The sequence below is a fragment of the Pelodiscus sinensis genome, chromosome Z (genome assembly GCF_052426305.1).
Source record: "Pelodiscus sinensis isolate ZL-2025 chromosome Z, ASM5242630v1, whole genome shotgun sequence".
Classification (NCBI taxonomy): domain Eukaryota; kingdom Metazoa; phylum Chordata; order Testudines; family Trionychidae; genus Pelodiscus; species Pelodiscus sinensis.
The window spans coordinates 8829038-8855962 of record NC_143085.1 but is presented as its reverse complement, the minus strand read 5'-3'; the positions used below and the strand labels follow the sequence as shown (position 1 = coordinate 8855962).

Sequence of the window (26925 nt, the reverse complement as noted above, 5' to 3'; positions counted from 1 at the left end):
AGACTCTCCCACTTTTGATCCCAAAAGGCTGACCGATCCTGTATTCTCCCATGAGAAAGCCCTGCCAATAGTCAATGTGCTACCCACAGCTCACCACCTCTCTTCATTCATCAGTCTTAGAAATGTCAAAATCCTTGACATTAATGTACCGAAACCGTGGCAAGTTTCTTTCTGATGCCATGGTGCAGTGCCAGGGAGTCATGGCTTTTGTGAAAGGCAAGGCAAGGCCTCTACACCATGGTAAGCATGTTTACCATGGTATTGGAAGCCCAACTACTGTTTATCGTGTCTCGCCAACATGTGGATGGGCATTATTTTGCTATACAGTAATTCCTCATTTAACACTATAGATATGTTTCAGAAAATGATCATGTTAGGTGAAAACATGTTATGCGGGGTCAATTTTCCCATTGAAAATAATGGAAAAGGTGGGGGTTGCATTTCAAGCGGTGGTGTCTGTTGGGACTGGGAAATAAGGTTGGGGGAGAAAGGGGACTGGGTTACAGCAGGGAGAGGAGGTGTTTGGCTCTGGGGAAAGGAAGGGGACGGGAGGGGAGGGGAGGAGGGTTGGGTTGGGAATATGCCTCTGTGACGAGTCTGCTGGGGCCCACACTGCGTCCAGAGGGGGGGTTGCCGGGGAATGGCACGGCAAGCGGCGAACCCTCTGCCAGTTTGCAGGGAGGAGGGGGAAGCCCCGCATAGCTGCCAGCAGCAAGCCAGCTGGGGAAACTCAGCCGCCGGCCTGCAAGCGGAGATGGAGGAGAGGGGGAAAGGCATCTGGCGAGGGGGAATCAGCGGGGAACGGCGCAGCGAGCAGCAAACCCTCCGCCACTTTGCATGGAGGCGGGGGAAGCCCCGCGCAGCTGCCGGCAACGGGCCAGCTGGGGAAATCGTGTTATTCCGGATACAGTCGTGTAATTCAAAAAACGTTCCCTAAAAAAAAAATCGTGCTATCGCGAAAACGTGTTAAGCAGGCATGTGCTAAATGAGGAATTACTGTAATGCACATTATAGGAACTGCAGTTTGCATTGACTGCTGACTCAAAGCGGTTTTCACTGGATATGGGCCTCATCACGACCACACAGACTGTCCCCGGTCTTCCGTATGCCCCATTCACTAGTGCGTCCCTGGCCACTGAGCTTTTCTTTCCCACTGGTGGCTAGTGGCTCCAGTCACCCATTCCCCAAGGGCAGCCCATTCCCTCTTCCTCTCTATCTAGCAGCAGTCCCCATGGAGGCAACTAAACTAACTTCCCTTGCTTGTCCCCAAAAGCTTACCTGTGCTCCAGGATTCTCACTAATAGTAGCTGCTGATCCCAAGGAGAGCCAGCCCCATAACAAAAATACCCAGTTTTATAAAGTGTTTTTCAGCAGTAGCTCCCCAAGCACTTTACCAAAGGAGGTCAAGATCCTTACAGACGGCCCCATATGACCAAGCCTCACCAGCACCCACTCCATGTTTGTGGTCCATGGACCACAGACCAGGAACTGCTGGGCTGGGCAGCACGGGAGCACCCAGTCAGTTACTGCCATTGGAAATATCCAGACAAGGTGGAAGTGACACTTCTCTCCCCTCCTCCAGGCACCCCAATACCAATGGGCGCCATGGCCGGCCATCTTGGGTAAGGTGCAGTTCTACAGAAGAGCTAGCGCGTCAGGCATAGGGAGGGGAGAATCCATGGAAATCCAGGGGGAAGGGCAGGAGCCTTACTCTGCTGACTTCCAAAAGTGCCCAGGGTGGGAAAGGCGACGGTTCCGCTTTGGCAGTTTCTCCAGCATCTCCATGAGCTTGGTGAAAGTGGGTCGCTCCTCCTGCTCATATGCCCAGCAGAAGAGAAGGATGTCCTGCAGTTGGCAACAGACAGACAGTTAAGAACACATAAGAACGGCCTTACTGGGTCAGACTAAAGGTCCATCTAGCTGTCGCCCCAGAGAGAGGGAACACAACAGGTAATCATCACATGATCCCTCCCTGTTATCCATTTCTAGAGAAACAGAGGGTAAGGACACCATTCCTACCCATCCTGGCTCATAGCCATTGATGGACCTAACCTCCATGAATCTATCTAGTTCTTTTATGAACTCTGTTAAAGTTCTAGCCTTCACAACATCCTCTGGCAAGGAGTTCCACAGATTGACTGTGTGCTGAGTGAAGAAAAACTCCCTTTTGTTTGTTTTAAACCTAATTTCTTTTGATGACTCCTTATTCATATGTTGTGGGAATAAGTAAATAACTTTTTCTTTTTCATTTTTTCCACACCAGTCATGATTGTATATACCTCTATCATATCCCCCCTTAGTCTCCTCTTTTCTAAGATGAAAAGTCCCAGTCTTTTTAATCTCTCTTCAGATGGGACCCGTTCCAAACCCCTAATCATTTCTGTTGCCCTTTTCTGAACCTTTTCCAATGTCAATATATCTCTTTTCAGAGGAGGCGACCACATCTGTTTGCAATATTCAAGATGTGGGTGTACCATGGTTTTATACAAAGGCAATAAGATATTCTCTGTCTTAATCTCTATGCCTTCACTGTGACTGTACATATCCAGACAGAATTGGGCTGATCCCAGAACTACATGCTTTGGGGAACCATGCAATTGCCTCCCACCTCTATCCTGGGCTGGAACAAATTCCTCACCACCCACAAGTTCCCAAACTTTGAGGACGATTGTGACATGAATTCTGTAGCTTGGGTCTCATATTCTTGCACCAAAGAATGGGGGTGGGGGAGAAGAGTGGAGTTCATTCAAGGGCCCATATGCCAACTCCCAGTGCCTACAGAAGCCTGGGTAAATGCAGGAAGGCTGGAGCAGCTGTGTTCCCTGTCCAGAGGTGCTTCCCTTTATTTCCCACATCTCTTTAACACCTTCCTCCCTCCAGCCAATAGGAATCGGATCTGGCCCACCAAGAATAGGCCAAGTGAGTCTAAAGGTAACTGGTATGGAGTTACATGAAGTGCTCCTTCCTCTGCAGGGACTGCTTGAGCCTCCCCTACTCTGGCAGTCTCTCTGGGCTGAGACAGCAGGAAGAGCAATTAGATTCCCCAGCACAGCACACCACTCCACAGCAGCGAATGTGATGTCTGAAGACACTAGGGAGGATCCTGGCCATGTCAGAATGGGAGCCCCTTCCCCACCCACATCCACAGCTCTGTGCGGTGCGGCATCAAATTGGGTTAATGCAATTGCAGGATAGTTGCATGAGGAGGGTTCGGTGGGGGGCCAAACTCACCCCTATTGGTAGGAGGAAGGTGGGAAATGTTCTTAGAGGGGGGTCACATGACACCTTTTACTTCTGGTCATGTGTCCATCTTGACCCCGAGCGTGTTACCTCCAGAGGCGTGGCGAATGGGGGTCAGGAGTGTGGTTAACAGAGCTGGGGTGTGTGGCTAATGTGTTCCTAATTTTGGTTCAGAAAATATGGTCACCATATGCATCACGTACCGATATCTCCTTGCCCATGCCGATCTGGCTGAGGTTGGGCTTCATCCCTCTTCCCACTTGCCATATTATTGCCTCTGCCGGCTGCGTCTTGAAAGGCCACTCCCGCGCATGCAGCTCATACCAGATAGTGCTGTTAGGAGACAGTAGCACTGGGTGTTAGATGGACCTAGAGAACAAGGGTGCAGCAGGGGGTATCTCTGAACATTACAACAGGGCCATTCCCTTCCCCTTGCACATCAGCTCTGCTGGCATAGACTCTGCCAGGGGCATTCCTTACTCAAGTATCAAGGGGACATCTCAAAGAAGGCAAGTTCTCACACCATCACTGCCACCTCCTATGCAGATAGCATCTTGTACCCAGGAAGACCAAAGCAGTCCACCAAGGTGGGGTAGTAACTGCATTTCACAGATGGGGAAACTGAGGCACAGAAGCTAGTGACTTAACCAAAGTCTCTGGCAAACTCTGAATGAAAACCCAGCTCTCCTGGCTGCCAGCTCCGTGTCCTGGTACACTGCCTCCCCTTTGCTAGGTATTTTCATCACAGTCTCATCTTGACTTGTATGAATTTTACTCTCATTCAGGGTAAAAAGCACCTGTGTTATTACTCCACTCCCCTTCTAGCACATATTGAGGCAGGACTTCAGCTGGTGTAAAAACTGGTGTCGTTTTTACACCAGCTAAGAATCTGGCCCACTGAGAATAGAACGGGCTAGTGAGCTTGGTACTTCAAGTGAGAGGCTCCTGCAGGGCTGCAACAGGGGTTGAACCTGACCCCTGAGGAGCAGCTTAATAGATAATGCAGGGGGTAAATATGCCTTGCAGTTACTAGGGCGCCTTTTTTACATTCATGCCACCTGCTCCAGCTAGATCGGGAAGCAAGATCTGCAGAAACTGGAGGGGCACATATTTGCTTTTGCTTTTCCATTCCTCCTTCTCCCCCTCCCATAGGAATTTAATGCTGGATCAAGGGGCCCCTGAGGCAGAAATCTGTTGTGCAGACTGTCTGTAAGGCAGGGGCTGTCTGGACACTGATGTAAACTCCTCCACGCCACCCTCTCTAGGATCATCAATCTGACCTGGTGGGACCAGACACCTCCCAGGGTGGAGAGGTTGGTCAAAACTTCACACCCATTTGCCATGCCAACCAATGAGCGCAGGCCCCATGAACTCCACAGTGAGCTGCACCTGGCCTCTGCATGGCTTTGGTACAGCCCCCTGAATACGCTACAGCACCTTCATTTTCAGTCCACAGCTGGGCCAGTGTCTAAATTCAATGTGGCTGCATTTGCGATGCACTGTCCCAGCATGAAAGGTTTTCAGTGTGACGCAGACACGTGTTGGACGGAATTGAATTGTGTTGTCAGGGGAAGCTGGGAAGTAGGGGGCCGGCTGGGAAACATGCTGGCAGCATCTGCTGGGGTGACCATCAGTTTACAATGTTAACATGTAAAACTACCCAGGAAGGCTCGTGATACTCCACATATTTATGTTAGTCTCTAGGGCAGGGGTGAGGAGCCTCATTTGGGTGGGGGGTGCTGACCCACAGAAAAAGAGAAAGATACTTCCTATCTGCCCCTCGCACACCAGAACCTCGTGGGGCACAGGCTAGTAGATTTTGTGTGTTCCAGCCCTGTGGACTTCCCAGGACTGGAGAGGTGAGGGGGGAAGCCCTGAGCCTCTGGGGGCGGATTCAGGCAAGATGGGGCCCACATCCGGCCCTGGCCTTCGGTTCTGCACCCCGGCTCTAAGGTGTCACAGGACTACTCATTGCTTTTAAAACTGCAGTCTAGCATGGCTACTCTCTGAGACTTTTAAAATAGCACCTAAAGATTTCAGGGTCAACAAAGCCACTGAGATGGGGTTTCCTGTGTCAGCAGGACCACACCTCATTGGCTGACCTAGGGCTCGTGTTTTATGAGCCTTTTTGCACAACCATGAGGGATGCAAACCCATTTTATGAAATGAGTGTTTGAGGGCTCAGACCCTCACATCTGGCACAGCTGAGCTAAGGACAAAGGTGTTTGAAGCTGTTAGTGTGCCTTCCCTATCTCCACAGCTTCCATCCATGGCCGGCGGCATATTCTCCCCTCGTGCCCCACCCCCACAATGGAGGAGGGAGCAGAGTTTTGAGCCACATCCCTCAGCTTTGCAAGAAACGTCAATCTTCTGCTTCAAAAGCGCTCCGAGGCGGACAGCCCTGTCCATGGGCATTGTTCTGCTTCACATTCATAATATTCATCAAGACAGGGCTTGAGGGGGAGAAAAAATTATTGTCTGTGACAGCAGCAATCGCTGTACCATGCAAAATACGTTCCAGGAGAAGAAGGAAATACAATCTCTTGTGCTTCATCTCTCGGGTATTAATTGAACAAACAGAAATCCATCATCAAGTCAAAGGGGAAATGCACCTTGACAGGGTAATGAGAGACGTCCTGAAAAGCATCAGCCAGCATGAAAGGAAGATCTAAGTCTGCCTGGACATTAACTGCCCGCCTTCCCTCCCACCCCCCATGACCCGACTGAGTTTTCCTCTTCTGGATCTGAGAACTGGGGAGGGGGGGCAGAGTTACAAAACTGCGAAGTATCCAGAAGGCAGACAGTTAAGCTGGCCTCCTTGTTCCTGCTCCACCAGCCCAGCTGCCTCTTGCTCCCCGATGGAATTAGTGGGAGAGAGGAGGGCAAGAAACACCAGTTTCTCTCCTCTTAGCCAGCCAGCTGCATTTCTCACTGCTGTGCTATCACCAGAGACAGCCTCCAACACCACTTCCAAAAAGAGTCGCATTCAGCAGCTAGCTCTCCCTTCACCCACTTGTCTTCTTCCTGCCCCCTTGGCAACCAAGCTTATTATCTGGTGTCCAGAGAATGGGACTTGATGAAAAAGTTAATTTTTCACTCTTTTAAGGAGACTCTTGGGATTAATTGGAAGGGTTCTTTGGGGAATTCTTGTCAGTACAGTGTTAGCGCTGCTGGCCTTCGGGCCCTGAATGGGTTTATTTTGAAATAATGTGCTTGAGAAAAGAATGTTTCACCGGGGCCAGTGGAGCTGTCTGGTTAGGAGGAGTCTCTTGTTTCTGCAATTACTGAACTTTTGCTTCCATCTCTGTTTTTCTTTTGTTATGATTAAATTGATTGAGAACCAAAGCCCAGGAAACCGACAATAGATGCCAAGAGCTCTCTCCACATTCACAGTTCTCAAGGCACTACAGCCTAAGGGGGACTTGAGGATGAAGTAGGTCTAGCTACAGATTCTAGAGCGCCAGTCACCAACGTCAGTACCACGCCTAAATTCCCTGCTGGTGTAAACCAGAGAAGCTCAGAGCCTTTGGCCCCAGGTACATTCACCATGGTTCAGTCTTTTCCTAGCCTACTGGACTTGTTGTACTAGTGGAATAAACGGCTTCCTCTTTGAAGAACGTCTCCTCTATCAGCAAAATGGAGACGAGACAGGTAGCAAATCTGCCGATGTATTTGCTAAGATTCAGATTCTGAATCCAAGTGCCACTCTCATTAATGACAGTCACTTGAGCAGAAGGGAGGAAGGATCAGGCCCCGAGTCTGGAACTCTGAATAGTTTGTAGCTTATAGGATCAATGGGTTGTGAATAGTATCGATACAACGCATTCTAAAGCTGCCTTGGTTAAGAAGCCTGCATATTTACAAAAAGGGGGAGCATTTTATAAACTACTTCTTGCTCCAGAACTATTCCAGTTGTGGGAATTCAGGGGGTGGGTCCAACTGGCAGTATCCAACAATTCAGAGACAGAATTGTCCACTGGATTGGATATGCCATAATTAGAGGAAGACGTGCTCTCTACCAATGGTATTTCTCAGTTGTCTGTCACTGTGGTATGTTAAGTGTAATGGTACCTAAGATAGGGATGTTAATGGCTACTCGGTTAACTGGTTACCTGATTAGTGATTGCTTATCAGTTAACGGTCCCGGTTAACTGCAACAATCCCTAACCCGTACGCTCTGTATTTAAAACTCAGGTCAGCAGACTGGCTCAGTCCTGGCCCGCTGGTCCAAGTTTTACATGAAGAACATTCAGGTGAGCTGCCTGCCACTCCACGCTACTGCTTCTGATACAGAAGCAGCAGCATGGGATGGTAGGCGGTTCAGGAGCCTGTGTGGGAGGAAGCACCGAGTAACTATGTAACCACTAAGAATTTTAGCAGTTACGTGATTATTAAAATAACTGATTTCTAGCATCCCTAATCTAAGAGTGCTTTAGTCTTTAAAGCATCCATTAATTTTAGATGCCTGTTTTCAGGTGCTCATGCTAGTTCCTGGTTTGTAGAGGCACTGAGTATTCACAGCCCCTACCAAAGTCAACAGGGGCTATTGGTGTTCCGTTCTGCTGAGAAATTAGCCCTGGTCATATCAAACTGGCACCTGACATGTTACCTCTTCCCAACTTAGTGTGCCTCCATATTCCCAATGTTGCTCCTAATGGAAAGGGAACCTGAAACACTGCAGTGAGGTCTGGAATATTTCTAAGGCGTTCTCCTCCCTGGACTGTTTTTTGTTCTCCTCCCTGGATCTGCTTGTATTATCTGTGACGACGAGAAATACAAAGCTTTGTATATTCGTCTGTTTCCTTCCTGAGGCTCAGCCCATGCCAGTTTAGATAGGGGGATAAGAGTGTCTTGAAAGGCTGAGTCTAACAGCATTATTTCACAGGCAGCTGTACTCCTTTCAGCTAAGCTGAGAGTCGTTACTGATGGTCAAGAAGTCAATGCAAAGCAATTTTTAGATCCAAAGATTACAGCTGTCCATCTCCTGAACACAATGTGTACGAGACTTCCAAAGAGAATTTTCAGAAAGACCTTTCTGAAAACTCATTTTCCAGAGTTTATTTTTCACCTTTCAGATGACATATTGCAGTTGCCTCCCTTATTTTGATGGCTGCAACCCGCTTTAATTAATTTGTTTTTCCAAGTATGATTTTCCCTTTCACAGATCCGAGCAGGGTTATTTCCTTAACTATCGGACCAGATGAATAGCATTAATTACTGCAGTAGAGCTGAGGCTATCTCTTAGCTTTCTGATACTTAACGTTGCTAAATTGACTGATTCCAGTTCTTAATTTTCCTCATCCATAATGCAGAACTTCTGTGAAGCAAGGTCCTAATCATATGGACGTTTTCCTCCATAAACGCCAGAATCTTTTCCTAGGGACTAGAGCCTAGATCCCACTGCAGACACATTGGGTCACAAATCACCTCCATAACATCAGCTAAAAAAGCAGGACCATCCCTGATTAGAGGACCAAACAAAAGCCATTAAGGTAGTAAAGCACTGCCTACACTACTCTACTCCCTAATGCTTAGCAGAAAGGGGCCATGTAGGCTTTCCCGGTACCCTGGCAATTCTCAGCGTTGTATCAGACTGATCTCTGCTGATCAGCAGTAAGAAGAACAAGAACCCCTGGCAAATTGGAGTGGGGGGGAAGGAATAGCCACAGTAGTGTCAGTGGTCCTAGCTCCACTGAAATCAACGACACTAGCTGAGAATGTTCCCACTGATATTTACCAAAAGGATAACTAGTGCTGATATGCAGGATGCTATGGAAAGAGACCAAAAGGGGGCAGGGAGGCAGTGCAGCATTGTTAAGCCTTATGAATATTTCCCTTTGCTGCCATTTGTTGTCCCTAGGAGAGGGCATGAGTTGGTCCCAAATTGCATCAAGAAAAAAAAATCCTTAGATGGTGAAAAATTGGCAATCTCCATTGAAATCAATTTACAACAGCTGCATGTCTGTCCCAACTCTGAGAAGATATTACAAACCAGGAAGAACAAAACCATGGAGAACTTTAAAAAGAAATCAAAGGCTTCTTTAAATGAGCACAGAGCTCTCAGATAGTAACTTTAAGCCTTAAGCAAATGACTTTTGCTTAGTTTGATAAGATCCCTTAATTACTTCTTCTTTTTAGTGCGGAAGTTACACCAAAAATATACTGAGTTTAATTACTGCATTTTTCGGATGGAAATCTCTCATCAGATAACAGCTTCGCAAAAACTAATCACTGAATGTTGCAGTCTTTACGGTGTCCATCAATATGGCACAAAGGAAAATTAATCTACCAGATAAAGCCTATAGTCCTATATCTGCCTCAAGGAAGATTTTAATCAGGGAAATGGTTGGGCCATTTTCACAAAAGATATTTTCTATTAGATAAATAGTGTGAATGATTAATTGGTGCACCAGATGCTCTAATTGGAGGGGGGAAATAGCCATTTATTCTATTGTCCATTGTTTAGCATCCCCTCCTGATACTGTTCACAGTTTTAGAGCAAAATTCTAATAATGTTTAAATAGTTCTAGATCATCTAGCGTGGAAGTCTGTGTCCTGAAGAATTCAGAGTCTAGAATTCTGTAAGGTCCTCCTGCTTGGCGACATGACATGAATTCAGCCAGGCACTCTAAAAATATTTCATCTGTGTTAACGTTATGAAGTATTAATTAGGGAGAGATAGGTCTAGTTGGCCCCAAACAACAAAGTGGAAGTTCTGAAGCCTGAGAGCTCTGGGTTTCAAATAGGAACTGGCCCAAAGCCGAAGTACGGCATTTGGACTTACCATTTTGATTTAGTCTGCAAGAGACAAGAATCAGCTCTGAAATTTGGATCTGAGAACACGGGATTAGGTTTGAGGTCCATCCCTAATCTGCTTTGGTCAGTGAGACTGGCTCCATGCCAGCACTCTGTGGTAACCTAGAGAGGGCTGGAGAAATCTCATCTCTCACACAACACAGGGAATGATGCTTTACGGAGGGGAAAGGCCACAACCTGGGTCGCAGACTTGGCAAACAAAATCGAGCTGGGTTGCTCTTTTAACCACCCTCTCACTAAATTTGCGGCTCCCAGATTATGATACCCTTTCCCACCCACCCCCCACCACCCTTTACTTCAGACTACTGGAAGGATCAGCAGGGAGAAGAGGGAAGGAATTCTTTGTATTGACCAAGACCCCAGGGTATGGGGCAGAAATCACCTGAGCCTTCTTCAATATGGAGCTGATGGGCACTGGAGCCATTCAGTTAGTGGATTGGTCCAGCCACTACCCAAGCCCCTAACACATGCACTGAACTGCCATGGGCTTGTCCCTATGGAACAAAGAATGCTGCAGGCTTGTTGCATTCCACTGTCTTTCTATAGGCAAGAAGGTTGCCCTCTGCCCAGAAAGGAATCCACACACACATGCCCCTAAGAATGTTCTCTTTGGACTGCTCCACAAAACCAGCATCTGCCTGGGAGATCAAGAGAGTTACTTAACTCCCGTGTCACTAACATGGATTCACTTCCCTCCCGCCGATCCTCCCCTCTTTGCAGAAGTGCCAGAATGCACCATCACCGTGCTAGCCTACAGGCTCACCTCCCCAACTACAAACCCCTCCCCACAGAGCCATATACCAGATGGAGGGGAAGGGGGTCTTACCCAAGTGCAAAAACGTCTGAGGGCTTGGAGAAGGGCAGCTTGTCCTCTTCTGTGTCAGGCGAGAGCTGGCGTATGATTTCCGGGGCCAGGTGGCACAGCCAGCCATTCTGTACCCGCAATTTATTCTCCCTCCTGAGGAGACAAGAAGGCAATAGTAAGAGCACCATCGAGCTGCCATGTCAAACACATCTCCTGCTAGAGTCACCGACCATGAGCGAAGCACTGCAATAGCAGCTGGCTAAGGTAGCACATTCTCACTGCATCTGTTCAGTCGAGAGCCAGATTGGGTTCACCCTGCTGGGTCAATAAAGTGGTTATTCAAGGGTAGGATGTGTGTTCTAACTCCTCTAAATAAATCACTAGTTGAAAAAAAAATAGTCACTTCGCTTTTGTTTCTCGTCCATGTTTGGCCATCTCACAAAACAACTGTACAACGGGCCCCGGGAAGACTGCTCACAGAAAACTAGAACTCACACATGGTGGGAGCAAAATGCAGGACAATGTAGCACTTTAAAGACTAACAAGATGGTTTATTAGATGATGAGCTTTCGTGGGCCAGATCCACTTCCTCAGATCAAATAGTGGAAGAAAGTAGTCACAACCATATATACCAAAGGATACAATTAAAAAAAATGAACAAATATGAAAAGGACAAATCACATTGCAGAACAGGAGGAGGATGCAGGGCGGGGGGGGGGGGGAGGGGGAGGGGAAGGAAGGTAAGTGTCTGTGAATTGATGATATTAGAGGTAGGGAGAGTGGGATGTTTGTGAGTTAATGGTATTAGAGGTGATAATTGGGGAAACTGTCTTGGTAATGAGTGAGATAGTTCAAATGTTTGTTAAGTCCTTTTTGTAAAGTGTCGAATTTTAACATGAACATGAATGACAGTTCAGAGGATTCCCTTTCAAGAAATTGAGAGGTGCCTCAACTGGGATTGATATTGGTTAGGAGTGCTGTGTAAAGAAACCATGCATATTCTCCCAGTGATGTTAGCTCTTTACATTAGCAACCCTCTCAGAAATCTACACCCACAAAAGAGAAATATAGCAATAAGCTGTATTTGGAATTAGTGCCACTGGAGCCAATGCAGGTGGGATTAAGTCCTAAGGCAGAACTAAGCAGCTAGCAATAAACAGACAACAAGCTAAATTCTGATCTGTTATGGTGGTGCTATTCTGTAAACACTCCACTGACTTCAGCACTGGCTGCAAATTTACACTGCTACAACTGAGAAGAATTTGCTCAGCAAATGTCAGACTGCGTGAAAGAAAAGACATCATGGAATTTCAGGTCATCATTACGGCAATGTCTCATCTATACATAATATGTACCTATTACAGGCGGGGATGGGCAAGGTTCTGAGGCCTGCTATATGCAGCTCTGGCTAGATTATCGAGAAATCTTATACAGAACATAAGCCAGACACACACAAAAGAGCAGTCCTAGGAAGTAGCTCCCCCAAAATGCTTTGTACAGAACAAAATAAGAAATGCAACTGAACCACAGAAAAGACCTTGGCATGCATCTGCTACAAAGCAACAAGACACTCTGTTACAAAAGGGAAATTACTAGAAAGTCTAAATAGAGCAGAAAGGTCCAGATGGAAGAATGAACTAGTGAATCAAGGGGAAAAGTCACATTATAGCTGCAAGCTGGGAAGAGTTTTTGAGGAGAGTTCTTCCAGTGCTGTTAGCAACTCAGGACTATTCATTATTGAGTAGGGGAGCTAGACATACAATGGCTGTTCATTTAAAGGGAGTTGCATGGCTAGCTCTGAGTTGGCTTTGAAAATCACACTTGATTTTTGTTACCGATACAATAATTTTGTGCACATACATGTGTGTGCGAGGGTCCATGGATATGCACACAGACATCTAGTACAGCAGCATGGCTACATTTAGGCCACTTTGCCCCCTTCTTCTCATAAACATTATTCATTAATATGTTTCTTTTAACTATAGAATGTAGGGCACAGCTCTTCAGCATCTTTCTACTGGCCATATGGCTGGAGATTTGCCCACTCAGCATCTTGGAGATATAAACACTGTTAATAATAATAAGGTTCTGGGCTTGGCCAGTGTTTCTTGTTAGCAGCTATCTGAGCACAAACAGGGAGAATGAGACACCAGGGCGAAAGACCAGCCTTGTAACTTTATATCATGGTCAACGGCAGCGCTGCTGAATCTGACCTATGACACTGGTGCAATACAAATCAGTAAAGGTTATAACAGTAAAGTAACATGTCCAAGGTTACCCAGAGGAGCAGGGCTAGGAAGAGAACACAGATCTCTTTAATGACAGGCTGATGTCTCTCCCACTAAACAACAGCAGTTCATGCAAGACCTAATTCATGGCCACTGTGATCCACTGGGTCTTTGAAGTCTCCTTCCCAGGAATAACCTTTGTGTCGCTGGCTAGCCTCTAAGGACACTTTGTAATTTGCACTGGCACCAGGAGCAAACCTTGCCTGGCACTTCCACATTAACATTCATCACTCACATCCCAGCAAGGGTACAGCCTAGGAGCCCTAGCTCAACCTTTTCTTCCCTAGAGCCCTGTACATGAGAAACAGATGCCACATTACACTGAGCAATAATCCCAGGGACGCCATCACTGACAGCAATTAAACAACTGTTAGTTAATGAAGTGAACTCAGGGCAGCATTAGCAAACAGCAGGACCTGCACAAAGTTCCGATTGGCTGCTTTGTACCTATGTCCCAGGGAAGTCAGGTGTGTGGCCCGGCAGCTCAGCAATAGCACCTTCTGTTGCCTGGGTTGTGTAAAGTGACATGGGTGGAGAGAGTGCGGGGGAAGGGGGTGTCACTTTGCTGGCCGGTGTTGGGAGCATCAGGTGTGACTTTGAATAGGTGAGATTCAGAGCCTCGGGATAAAGGCACAATCCATGTTACTGCTACAACAATCCCTTCTAATTGTAAAAGGGGATCTGCAGGCAGCTTCCGCGCTATCTTCTAGCAGTGAGGATGCTGTAAAGTTGCAGAAAATAAAATGCAGAAATAGTAAAGCTGGACCAGCATTTTCACACTAAAGAACAATTTTTCTGGTTTCTTTCTAGCAGGATGCTAAAGGGAAAAAAGGCTCTTCAGCCATAATCAGCTCCTTTCTATGGTTCACCTCCACTTGCCTTATGCACCCAGTCCAATCTAAAGGGTCATATGACCCACAGAATTAACAACGGTAACCAATCATAGAATACTAGGACTGGAAGGGACCTCGAGAGGTCATCAAGTCCAGTCCCCTGCCCTCATGGCAGGACCAAGCACTGTCTAGACCATCCCTGATAGACATTTATCTAACCTACTCTTAAATATCTCCAGAGATGGGGATTCCACAACCTCCCTGGGCAATTTATTCCAGTGTCTGACTACCCTGACAGTTAGGAAGTGTTTCCTAATGTCCAACCTAAACCTCCCTTGCTGCAGTTTAAGCCCATTGCTTCTTGTTCTATCCTCAGAGGCCAAGATGAACATGTTTTCTCCCTCCTCCTTATGACACCCTTTTAGATACCTGAAAACAGCTATCATGTCCCCCCTCAGTCTTCTCTTTTCTAAACTAAACAAACCCAATTCCTTCAGCCTTCCTTCATAGGTCATGTTCTCTAGACCTTTCATCTTTCTTGTTGCTCTTCTCAGGACCCTCCAATTTCTCCATATATTTCTTGAAATGTGGAAGATTCCTGCTCCATACACTTATCTCCTCCTTCCAAGACAATAATTTCTCTTGCTTTCTAGTACAAGCCGCACTCCATAAGATGTTGTTACCTGGACTGCTGTTCCCTGTAGGACCTTGGGTCAGGGAATCTGCCTGGCTAGGTGTTTTATAAAGGGACACCCCACATAATCCACTCGAGGTGCCTTCTGCTTCGCCCATAGATCAGCCCTCCACAATTCTGCTTTACGCTCAGCCAGCCTGGACACCTCCTAACTCTTACATCTTTGCCCACTCCCACTCCTGGGCAATCTGCATGCACTAGATTTCCAATCCCGTGTCCCAAGGCAAGACACAGATCACAGACACGCTCTCCTGGAAGGCCTTAGCTGTATGCTAGTCAGCTCCGAAGGCAGCTGAACGTCATGACAGAAGAGTTCTCAGGTCTGGAGTGTGCTGCCTCACAGCACAGAATGTTTGGTACAGCCAAGGCAAATGGGAAAGCTCGTGACAGGAGGGCAGTTTTCTGCTGGAAGTGCAGCTGCCCGCTGAGATTGTTGGCCTGTTGATTTTAAGGAAATGTCCTCCTTTCCCCACCCCTATTCCATCCCTAGGGGTATGTCTACACTACAAAGTTAATTCGAACTAACAGACGTTAGTTCGAATTAACTTTCATAGGTGCTACACTAGCACTCCGCTAGTTCGAACTTAATTCGAACTAGCGGAGCGCTTAGTTCGAACTAGGTAAACCTCATTGTACGAGAACTAAGCCTAGTTCAAACTTACTAGTTCGAATTAAGGGGTGTGTAGCCCCTTATTTCGAACTAGTGGGAGGCTAGCCCTCCCCAGCTTTTCCTGGTAGCCACTCTGGCCAACACCAGGGAAACTCTATTGCCCCCCTCCCGGCCCCGGACCCCTTAAAGGGGCACGAGCTGGCTACGATGCCCGTGCCAGGTGCAAGCCTGCCAGCACCCAGCCAGCAGACCCTGCACCTGGCACGACTCGAGCCAGCCACCCGATGCCCCCCAGCCCACCCCCTCTTCCCGGGACCAGGCTGGCGGCTCCCGGGAGCTTGCCCAGGACCGCAAGAGGCGGGCACCCGCCTGGTCTAGTGCGGACATCGTGGACCTCGTCTACGACCTCCACACTAGGCACAGGACAGTGGCCGTCTAGAGCAGGAGAGCTGCCAGCCTGGCCACCCAGGAGCAGGTTGGCATGAAAATCAAGGTGGTCCACTGAGACCCCCGACCCAGAGCTTACAATGGCCGTACTGGGTAGACCAAAGGTCCATCTAGCCCAGTAGCCTGTCTGCCGACAGCGGCCAACCCTAGGGACCCTGGAGGGGATGGACCGAAGACAGTGACCAAGCCATTTGTCTCATGCCATCCCTCTCCAGCCTTCCACAAACTTTGGACAGGGACACCACTCCTACCCCCTGGCTAATACCACTCCATGGACCCAACCTCCATCACTTGATCTAACTTCTCTTTAAACTCTGTTCTAGTTCTAGCCTTCACAGCCTCCTGCAGCAAGGAGTTCCACAGGTTGACTCTTTGCTTTGTGAAGAACAACTTTCTGTTACTAGTTTGAAGCCTGCTACCCATTCCTTTCCTTTGGTGTCCTCTAGTCCTTCTTTATGGGAACTCATGAAGAACTTTTCTGTATGCACCCTCTCCACCCCACTCATGCTTTTATAGACCTCTATCCTATTCCCCCTCCGTCTCCTCTTTTCTAAACTGAAAAGTCCCAGTCTCTTTAGCCTCTCTTCATATGGGACCTCTTCCAAATCTCTGATCATTTTAGTTGCCCTCCCCTCTCCCAGCCTCTCTCTTCCCCTCTCCCACCTCCTTTTCCCAGTCTCCCTGAGTTTTTTCAATAACGAGAGATTCTATTTTTGACCACACGTTTTCTTTATTTTGTACATCAGGAAGGGGGGCTAGGGAGGGGTAAGTGGAAGGAGGTGAGAGAGGAATGGGTCACGAGCCCCCGATGGGGAGGACTGGGCTGGCTCTGCGGGCTTCTGGGGGTGGAACCTCTCCTGCAGCCCCCTGATTGCCCCCTCTCCCCAGATCGCAGCCTGCGGCAAGTGCAGCCGGGCTGATGGCTGAGTGCTGTGATGTGCCCAGTGTGGGCACTCAGGGCACTCCAAGCCAGGACTGCTTTGCAAGCAGGGCACTCCTGAGAACTGTATGTCTGGGGTGGGGGTCGGGTCCCTTTAAGCACAGCCCTCGGCTAGCCTGAGACAGCATCTCCACGCGCTAAGTCCTCCTCTGATGCCCTGCCGGCACTGCTTCCAGCCATCCTTAAGCCCGGTTCAGGGTCCACTCAATGTGGACATGCTAGTTCGAATTTGCAAAATGCTAATTCGAACTAGTTTTTTAGTCTAGATCCGTTAGTTCGAATTAGCTTAGTTCGAATTAACGAATTCGAACTAAGTTAGTTCGAATTAGCGCTGTAGTGTAGACATACCCTAGGTTACCAGTCAGCAGGGGAATAGATGCAGATTCTTCAGCCGTGATGGGCAACCCAGCCTAGTGCGTAGGCCACATGAGTGGCTCTCCTGCATCTCAGTGGGCCACAGGACAGGTAATGAGGAAAACAATCAAGACGTAGTTCAATTAAAAACACAACCCTCCCAACACAGTGTGTGAAGGGGTGTAACTAAGGGCTCACAACAGCACAAGGAGCTCACAAAGCTCATTAAGTCTCTGCCACCATTCCAGACACCTGACAGCTCCTTTTCTTCTCTGCTGCGAGGCAGTGTGCCTTGGCAATTAATAGCACCAGCAATGCTCAGAGGCCTCCATGCTCCAGGAAGCAGAGGTGAGGGCACTGTGGGACAGAAGGGAAGCTTTCATCTCCCATCAGTGGGTCCCAAGATTCTTTGCTGGCCCAAGACTGTGGCTCTTAATTACAAGTTGTTGCTAAGCCCAGTGATCAATTAAAAGGCAGAAAGATACACACACACACACAACTGAAGTCCATGCTCATAGCCCTTCTCTAATGATGGACTAAGTGGAGAAAGAGAAGCCCAAATAAAATGGTGCACGCGCACACAGGGCTCTGAAATGCAATCTTGCACATACAGCATTGTGTCTTCCTGATCAAGCTCTGCGTCATAGACTGTGTCTAGACTACATCCCTTTTTCGGTAAAGGGATGCAAATTAGGTACGTCGATATTGCAAATGAAGCCAGGATTTAAATATCCCGTGCTTTATTTGCATAATCGTGGCTGCCACTTTTTTTTTTTTGAAATGGGGCTTTTTAAAGAAAAAACGGCAGTTTAGATGCAGTTCTTTCGAAAATAAAACCCTTTTTCGAAAGATCCTGTACTCCTCAAAAAATGAGGTTTACAGGATCTTTCAAAAAAGGGTTTTATTTTCGGAAGATTCCCATCTAAACTGCTGGGGCTTTTTTTTCCGAAAAAGCCCCATTTCGAAAAAAAGCGGCAGCTGCCATTACGCAAATGAAGTGTGGGATATTGTAGCACAAACCCAGGGCTGGATCACCCAATAGGCAGACTAAGCATGTGCTTAGGGCACTAGCAAAGCAGGGGCACCAAAAAAATAAATAAAAGAGAATTTACGGTATAGTATTGTTTTTATTTTTAATTACATATGGGGGGCACCATAATCTTTTCAGTGCTTAGGGCCTCTAAAGATCTTAATCCGGCCCTGCACAAACCAACCAATCAGCGGAGTCTGCCTGAAAGCACCAATGGGCTCAAGCCATCCAGTTCAATAATATTGTCGAGTGCCAAGGTTTCACTTTGGCCCATTATTAGTATGGGATTCAGCAGGGAAGTTCAGGTGTATGTCCATCTCTAAACTTCCTTGATCTCCAGGTGCATTTGAGTCTGGGGCTTCAGAGTTTACAAGCCTTCCAATGAACTGGGCTGGGCTCAGTTGTACTGAGAGCCAAAAATTAGCAAACATGATGCAGTGTTGGGCTTTGTGACATATATTTTCCTAGCTCTCTAAATTACCTGACCACCTAAACTCACATGAACAAGCATTACTGACTTAAAGCCTTGCAAAATCTAGTGATTTAAAAACAAGATTTATTTATTTGACATTAAAAGTGAGAGCAGAAGATCTCCCTAAAGCTTCCAAAATTCACTCCCCTCATTTCTATCACAGAACAGTTCTGCTGAGGGCAACCACATATTTAAAGAAAAATAAAACAAATACAAAATCTCTTTTGATCTAAGTCTTTAAATAAGTGTCTCCAGAGCAGACGTTAATGACCACATTAAGACTATTCATCAGATAAGCATATGCCCTTTTGCACATGTCTAGACTGCAAATGCATTATACCTCATGCTCCTGCCAACTCAGGATGAGACTTCCCTAGAAAAAAGGTGCATTCTTTGCTCAAGGTTGCTAACAAGTAGTAACTAACAAGGTAAAATCTTTGTGAAGACCAAGAAATTTGTTATTTTCAAATATATTAGCACATCTAGGTAAACCCTAGTTTCCCCTATAGTCTTACTTTGCCCTGCTAATACATAGGAAAATTACAAATTGTCTTGATTTCACTAGGATTTTACCTTGCATCAGTTAGCACGAGGTAAGAAAGAACACACCATTTTTCCCCTAGTAAAGACAAAACTTCTGTGATTTTCAAATGTGCTTTGTGCATGGCCAGTGGCAGCGCATTAGGTGTTGTTACTGATGTTTTCTTATCCCACAATCATCAGACCAGGCCGTGAAGTTTGAGAATGAATCCAGGCTCCTTTGTAAGGGACTGTTCCAAGATGTCCAATCCAAAAAGCTTCATTTTCCATACAACAGAGCATTCAAATGCCTGGACATGCAGTAGAGCCAACTTCTGCCACATCTTGCAAAATGGATACACTTCGGTACTATCTCTGATGATTTTCATTCCTGCAATGTGACCCATCTGCAAGCTCATAACAGATGTTTTGGAATCAGAGGAACTTTCATCTTTTGACCATTAATTTCAGCTAATATTTCCCTTGATAGAGTAACAGTATCTTCAATCACTGTCTCTCCAACCTGAGTTTCCATTCTACCAATTTTGGCCAGTCATCAGCTACCTCACTCCCATATCCACCAACATGTGATGGAGTTTACTGAAAAATCTATGTACTGTGTTATGTCAGTGTAGAGTGCATCAGGTATTCAGCATATTCAACTTGCTGGAACACTTGGGTGCCCAGCCTGCAAGGGTCTCTGTATGAGCACCTCTTCCTGGGTGGGATCCATTGTAAGATAATGAACTTAATTTGGTTCTTTATGACTCATAAAAGGGAAATTATACAGCAAACGATGGTGTCTGGCTGGTCGTACCACACTCTGCCCCAGGGAAGGAGTAGCGAAGGTGGATCCTCCAGGCCTGCCTAGAGAGTCTGTGCAATCAGAGCCCTGCAGACCCAGATAAAATAAGCTGGAGGGTCTGAGCTAGCCAGTTCCTAGCTGGGGCCAGAGGAGCAAGGCTGAGGGCTCCTTGCTGGCCGCAGGCACTCAGTCGAGAGTCAGAAGGATTCTGGTGGCACTGGCATTCAGCAAGGAAGAAGAGGATCTGAGAACCTGCAAGCGGCATGAAGAGAAGGGGCTACATAGACTAAGGGGAACAACAACAGTGAACGGAGGGGAGCAGAATGCGGCTGCTGTTCATAGGGTCCCTGAGGCGGTACCAGGAGTAGTGGGTGGGCCCAGGCTCTCCCACCAGCTGCTAGCAAAGTGGCTAAAGAGCTGACAAAGGGGACAAGCTCCCTTTACAAGCCTGAGCAAAGGGCTGCACTGAAATGAGCCGAGGAGGGGCTGAAGAGAGGTGGGGATGAGTCCAATTGGAGCCTGAATCTGAAAGACTTCTGTTTTGTCTCATTTTGGACACAAATACCCCAGAACACATCATTTGACTATGGGGTTTGGCTGAAGGACTGAGACACTGAAGATCTACCAAGCAAGGCTGACAACCTACAAAGGGCACTAGAAGCAGGGGAGAAAATTGCAGCACCACAGCCAGCCAAGAGGAGGCACTTGGGGGGCCGAGTGCCCCATCGCACTGCAACTTTAGAGGTGCAAGCCTGCTTGATGTTGAAACTACCCTAGTGCGCTGTTTCCAACACGCTGGGAGTGGAATGTTAGAAGCCATCCTGGAACTGGCGGGCAGAGCATACCAACCTGCCAATATAATCCCTGACAAAATTATGAGTTTTTAAAAAAGTTGCAAGTAGCATCTGGCCTCTTCTGCCTTTGCAGCTCAGGCATCTGCACTGAGTCCACAGCAAAGCTCCAAGGCCACCCAGAAAGCAGGGCTTTGTGCCATTGTTATTAAAGTTGATGGATACTGCAAAGAGTGGGAAAATTCACTCAGGAAGGCAGAAAAGTCTGCTGCCCCCATGCATTATGCATCTGTCAGAGTCTGTGATGTACAACAAAGTCAGGTCATCGCATCCCTTTCCAGTTTAGAAAACTGCAGGGTCTGGTGAAAGTAGATCCATGTAATTGTATTTTTCTCATGCCTTTGCGAATAGAGAATTAATTCAGAACTGGAGATGAGTCACTACTCACTAGTTGCTTCCCCCCTCCACTTTGCTGCTTCTGTATCAGAGGCAGCAAGTGGTGGGGAGCAAAAGCCAATGCTGGGGGGAGCCAGCTTAAAAGCTGGCTCCCCCCAGAACCATTTCTGCAGGTGGGGAAAGTAGGGGAGGCAGAGGGGAAGCAGGGAAACAGCACAAGCTCTTGCTACATTTAAAAGACAAAGGCACAGCAGTCAGATTCGGTGTGAGTGGGGACTGCTCCAATTCCCCACTGCACCTCTGCCTTTTAAACGTGGTAAGAGCTGTGGGTGGCAGTTACTACTCGTTATCCTGGCAGTGCAGCCAGGATAACGAGTGGCCCACATCCTCCCATCGACTAATTGAATAATTGATGGAATTTCCATTGACTACTCGATCAGCTGATTAATCGAAATTCAGCATCCCTAATTCAGAACCAAACTATAGGCTGCATTTTAGTGGTGCAGGCAAGGAGAGAACTGGCCCCTGAATTCTACCAAAAGCCCCGTGGGGCAGGAGTGCTGCTGTCTTAAGCATTTATGGAGCACAAAGCTCACTGTCTTGCTGCTTTTCTTATTTACATTCATATTGTGGCAGTGTATGGGGACAGGCCAAGTGGGGGCCCAGCTGTGCCAGGCATGGTACAAACATACAGAAAGCAATTGTCCCTCCCCACAGATTTTTGGTATTTCTGGTCCTGTTTGTTTGTCCACCTGCTGTGCACTTGTAATAACCTAGGCTGTAAACTCTTTGGGGCAGAGACCGTCTTTTAAACAGGTGCTTGCTCAGTTCAATGCTCCTCCGCCCGCCCGCCCCCATCCAATGCCTCCCAGGAACCCTTAGGAACAACCACAATGCAAACAACTGGGAGGTGGGGAACACAGAAGTCATGGCAGGCTCTTTTTATGCAGTCATGGAACACCAACTAGAAGGAGCCCCCACAACACAGCGTGTCAGTGTTCCCCGCTCCTTTCAGCTCTGTCACAACACCACCCTCGGCAGACGAAACCTGCAATTTACGCCGCAGAAGAAAAACAACAACAAATAAATGGGAAGATGCGCGCGGATAGGTGCATTAGCAGAGCCTGCTAACAACAAACACATCGCGGCATTCAAACAGCAACCAGAGCCAGGTGCCAGAGGCCCCCAGCATGCCTGAGTCACGCAAGGAGTGGGGGTGGACTGCACAGGCACAGACGTTTGCAAAGCCACCTCGCACTCAGTTGTGATACGCCCCTGTTGAGTCACAGGGAATAGGCTTGACATAGTTGTGAGAGCAAGACTATTTACCCTAGGGAGCAGGGTAAGCTAATTTAGTACCACCTTAGGGCATGCGCAGGGAGCCACATCTTCAGGGCGAATATCCAGGTAAGTCCTGGAAGGCTGAGAGGTTTGTCACACCCTGCGCCTTCAAAAAGGACATGGAATTCAAGCGGCTTTGGATATTAGTCCCTTGCTTTATGGGAGGGCTGCAGAGGAAAGAAGTAGTATTTCCTCTCCATAGGATTTGCTCTGAAGATCTGACCCAACTTTGGAGGCTTCATGGTTCAGTCTTTTAGTATGAAGTCACCCAGCCCTCATGAAAACAGACACTTGGGGTCTTGGGAGAGCTGACTCAGCCTTCTCTTCTCCCAGGGTTACGCACTGAGTATACTCCGTGTAGCACTTTCAGCTGGCCTACGTCTAGACTGGCATGATTTTCCGGAAATGCTTTTAACGGAAAAGTTTTCCGTTAAAAGCATTTTCGGAACAGAGCGCCTAGATTGGCATGGATGCTTTTCCACAAAATCACTTTTTGCGGAAAAGCGTCCATGCCAATCTAGATGCGCTTTTTCGCAAAAAAAGCCCCGATCGCCATTTTCGCGATTGAGGCTTTTTTGTGGAAAACAAATCTGAGCTGTCTACACTGGCCCTTTTGCGCAAAAGTTTTGCGCAAAAGGACTTTTGCCCGAATGGGAGCAGCATAGTATTTCTGCAAGAACATTGACAATCTTACATGAGATCGTCAGTGCTTTTGCGGAAATTCAAGCGGCCAGTGTAGACAGCTGGCAAGTTTTTCCGGAAAAGCGGCTGATTTTCCAGAAAAACTGGCCAGTCTAGACACAGCCCTGATGTCTTTGGAAGTGAAGGCCCTGTCTCTGCTCTGCACAGGTAAAAATTAGAAAGTTCAAAGAAAGCAGGTTTGAGCTATTGTCCTGGCCGAAACTTCTTTCCACCTCTTTTTACTGCTTGGCATTGATTAGTGGCAATCCTTCTCTCAACAGGCAGGTACCGCTTATGAACAGCACTGAGAGCCTCTGAGAAGAAAGATACTGTGTAAACATGCAACACGACCCTCACCCCACATTTAACTAGAATGGTCTTGGGTTAGTCTATCAGTAAAATATTAACTTCTTCACATGTCTGGTCACCGCCAATGGGCTCAAATGTCCCCAGTTTGTGTTCATGTGTAGTTCCTCCAGATCCCAGGATCCCAACCATCCACCAATTGTCACCCGAGATCTGGGCATTATTTTAACATCCACAAGTGTTCTAAGGTATCAGCTATCCAAGCAGAGGATGGAAGAACACAGTAGTGTGAACTTCAAAGGGACACTAATAGTTGTGCCTTTGAAGACAAAGCATCAAGCCAGTGTGTGGAGGATCAGTTCTGTACCAACATTCTGTAATCACAGCTGGGTTTGAACTCTGAATCTTTGATCTGAGGACACAGCTCACCACACTTCAGCCTAATAGATAAGCCCATTTACTGATAGCAATGGTAAGTTGCAATCTTCTAGTGGCCCAGCCACTAGAGTGGGACATGAAAAACAATTTGCCAGTGTATCACATTTGCAGCTTCAGTGTGGATACAGCAGCAATCCCAGGGCTTTTAAAGCTTTGGGAAAAGTTTGTGCTAAAAATTGGCAATGATCTAATTATGCAAGTGGTAAGAAAAACACTTATCGCACAGTTAACCACTTAACTTGATAATGGATACACTGGCAAAAGGGATGGGAGATAGAAATAGGTGGCCCATTATCTCTTTCTTTAATCCTCTGACATTGACACACTATAATTACCAAAAAAAAAGATTAAAATATGCATCTTATCTCACAGGTGGCTTTGCAATAAAACAATAATTAACCACAACAAATCTCTATAATATGAAGGGATTTATTTTTTAAAAAAAATGAAGGCAGATTTTTAAATCTAAATTATGAGGCACCTGAGGTGGAGTTTGCTTTCATTTGTTCTCATCTTAACTGACAGCCGCATAGACTGCTCTAGAGCTGATCACCAACAGAAGACCAAGAGATAAGGGGGAAGAATATCAAAGTGACTTTGTTCTGTGTTCCTTTGGCCTAGGTGAACTGATGCTTCTCAGAGAAGGGACTGTTTGCAGGAACAGCAAGTGAACAGCTGTACTCCATGTGCATAAATAACACAGTTGAAGCCACTTCTCTGGAGAACCTAATACTAGGGGGCAGTGTGCAGAGAACAGTTACCTCCGGAATTTAGAATGGATGAACACCTGCCCACTGTAACATGAATTGTCCTTGTCTTACCGAAACCTTTGAGGAATCACACCCAGCATTCTGGTCCAGATTTCCAATTGTTCTACTGTAACTCACATCTGGCACCATCTTACACCCAGCCAATCAATCTCACTGCCCAAACAAGGAGACTAAGTTCTTCTCCTGGGCTACATCTATACTGGCACTGTTCTTGCGCAAAAACTTGCCGGGTGTCTACACTGCACATGTGTTCTTGCACAAGTAAATTTACAGTACAGTGTCGGAAAAAAGGGCTTCTTTTGGAAGAGTTATTCCTCTCCCCATGAGGAATAAGCCCTCTTGAGCAAGAGCTCTAGCGCAAGAGGGCAGTGTAGAGAGGCAACATGAATTTCTTGCGCAAGAAACTCCTATGGCCATCAGAGCTTTCTTGCACAAGAGAGCATCCACACTGCCATGGACGCTCTTGCGCAAAAGCACATGCCAGTGTAGATGCACTCTTGTGGAAGGAAGACTTTTTGTGCAAGAACTTGTGCAAGAACTGTTTTGAGGAAGAGAAGCTGCCAGTGTAGACGTAGCCCTGTAGTCAGCCCGAAATCACTCCCAACCCAGAGACACACAGCCCCAGTTCTATGATGTGACTGATCCAGACTGAAATGTACCCAGTTCCGCACTGATCAGCACGTACAAATATTCCTGCCCCGGAATGATCACCACATTTCCTGAGGCTTTGACTGAGAAAGGAGCATTAGAAAGGAGTTGAAGGCTTGATTCCATATAGAAACCCTAGCTGTGGGAGAGAACAGGTGAATCTCTGCAGCATACAGATTTCTGACTGGATGACACTGGACAGCTACCATGCCTCCCTCTTTCCCTCACCCCTCTCCACACACACACAGAGTACTCAGAGCAGCCAACTGCAGGGGCCATGTGCTTATCTGAGTGCCACGAGCCAGGAGAGAGGGTTCATGCAATTCTCCCACCGCCAGCACAAACTTGCTGCCATCAGTTAAGATGAGAACATGCATGGAGGCAGCGCATGAAGTAACCCCATCAGGGATTCATGGTGCTCAGAGAAGCACATGATCCTCACAACCAGTCACTTTGAGTGGTGTGTTGGGGTGCAGAAGGCAGGGAATCTGCCTAAGGGATCTGCTGGGCTGCTGGCCAGGAGCCACCTAGGTAAGCATCTCCTATTCAGAGCCTGCCTCTAGCACCCCAGCCCAACCCTCTGATCTCCCTTCTGCATTTTGCTCAGCATAACCACAACCCTTTGCATCCCTTCTCCTGAACCCATGTCCCCTCCCAGACTCTGCACCCCAATCGCATGGCCCTGTTCACCACCTTCTCCTGCCCCAGGTCACAATCCAAACCCCTGCAACCCTCTTACACCCCTCCCCCAGGTCAGAAGCCTCTCCTACAGCCATACCCATACCTCCTCCCAATACTGCATCCTCTTCAGCATTCCAATCATGTGCCCTAGGTCACAATCCAAACCTTTGCATCCCACCTGAACCTCTCTCCAGGTCGCAACCTCTCCTTCATCCAAACTCCCTCCCAGATCCCACACTCCTTCCTACACCCCAATCCCTTACCCCAAGCTCCATTCTGCACTCAACTACCATCTCAGACTTGGGATGTGAACAACTAGTCGACCAGTCAACTATCTGATAAACAAGTGCTTATTGGATAGTCAACAGGCTAGTCGACTAGTCGCTTTTCCCACCCCTTGGTGCCTATGTCAGATAGAGGCAGCAAGAGGAGAGACAAAGGAGGGTACTTCAAAGTGGCAGCCCCGCACAGAGCTTGTGTGATGCTGTCACTTTGAAATGCTGTGGCGGCATGTCAAAGGAGCGGCGCTGCACAGCTGATCCCAGGCTCTGCTCAGCCTCTCCTCTTTGAATCGCTGCCCTGGCATTTCAAAGCAGCAGCGTCACAGGGAGCTGACCCCGGGCTCCATGTGGCGTTGCCCCTTTGAAACGCCCCCATGTACACCCCAGCTGACCCCAGGCTCAGTATCAGAGGGGTAGCCGTGTTAGTCTGAATCTGCAAAAGCGACGAAGAGTCCTGTGGCACCTTATAGACTAACTGAAGTGTAGGAGCATAAGCTTTCGTGGGCAAAGACCCACTTCGTCAGATGCATGTCATGCATCTGACGAAGTGGGTCTTTGCCCACAAAAGCTTATGCTCCTACACTTCAGTTAGTCTATAAGGTGCCACAGGACTCTTCGTCGCTTTCCCAGGCTCAGTGCGGTGCTGCTGCTTTGAAATGTAGAAGAGTCTCCAGCGGGGGCTCTTGTGCATTTCAAAGTGGAAGCACCCGCATGGAACCTGGGGTCAGCGGGAGACTCA

The 26925-nt window shown here is 47.5% G+C and overlaps 1 protein-coding gene across 1 annotated transcript in view; it reads right to left on the bottom strand.

The window, feature by feature from the left end:
* Positions 1-1707: 1707 nt before the first annotated feature.
* Positions 1708-26925, bottom strand: part of LOC102443915 (kinase suppressor of Ras 2) — a 116696-nt gene continuing 91478 nt past the window's right edge. The window contains exons 10-12 of the mRNA XM_089775314.1: positions 10883-11014; positions 3444-3573; positions 1708-1845 (exon numbers count right to left, since the gene is read on the bottom strand). Coding sequence (XP_089631440.1) covers positions 1708-1845; positions 3444-3573; positions 10883-11014 — 400 coding nt within the window. The remainder of the gene's footprint in view (positions 1846-3443; positions 3574-10882; positions 11015-26925) is intronic.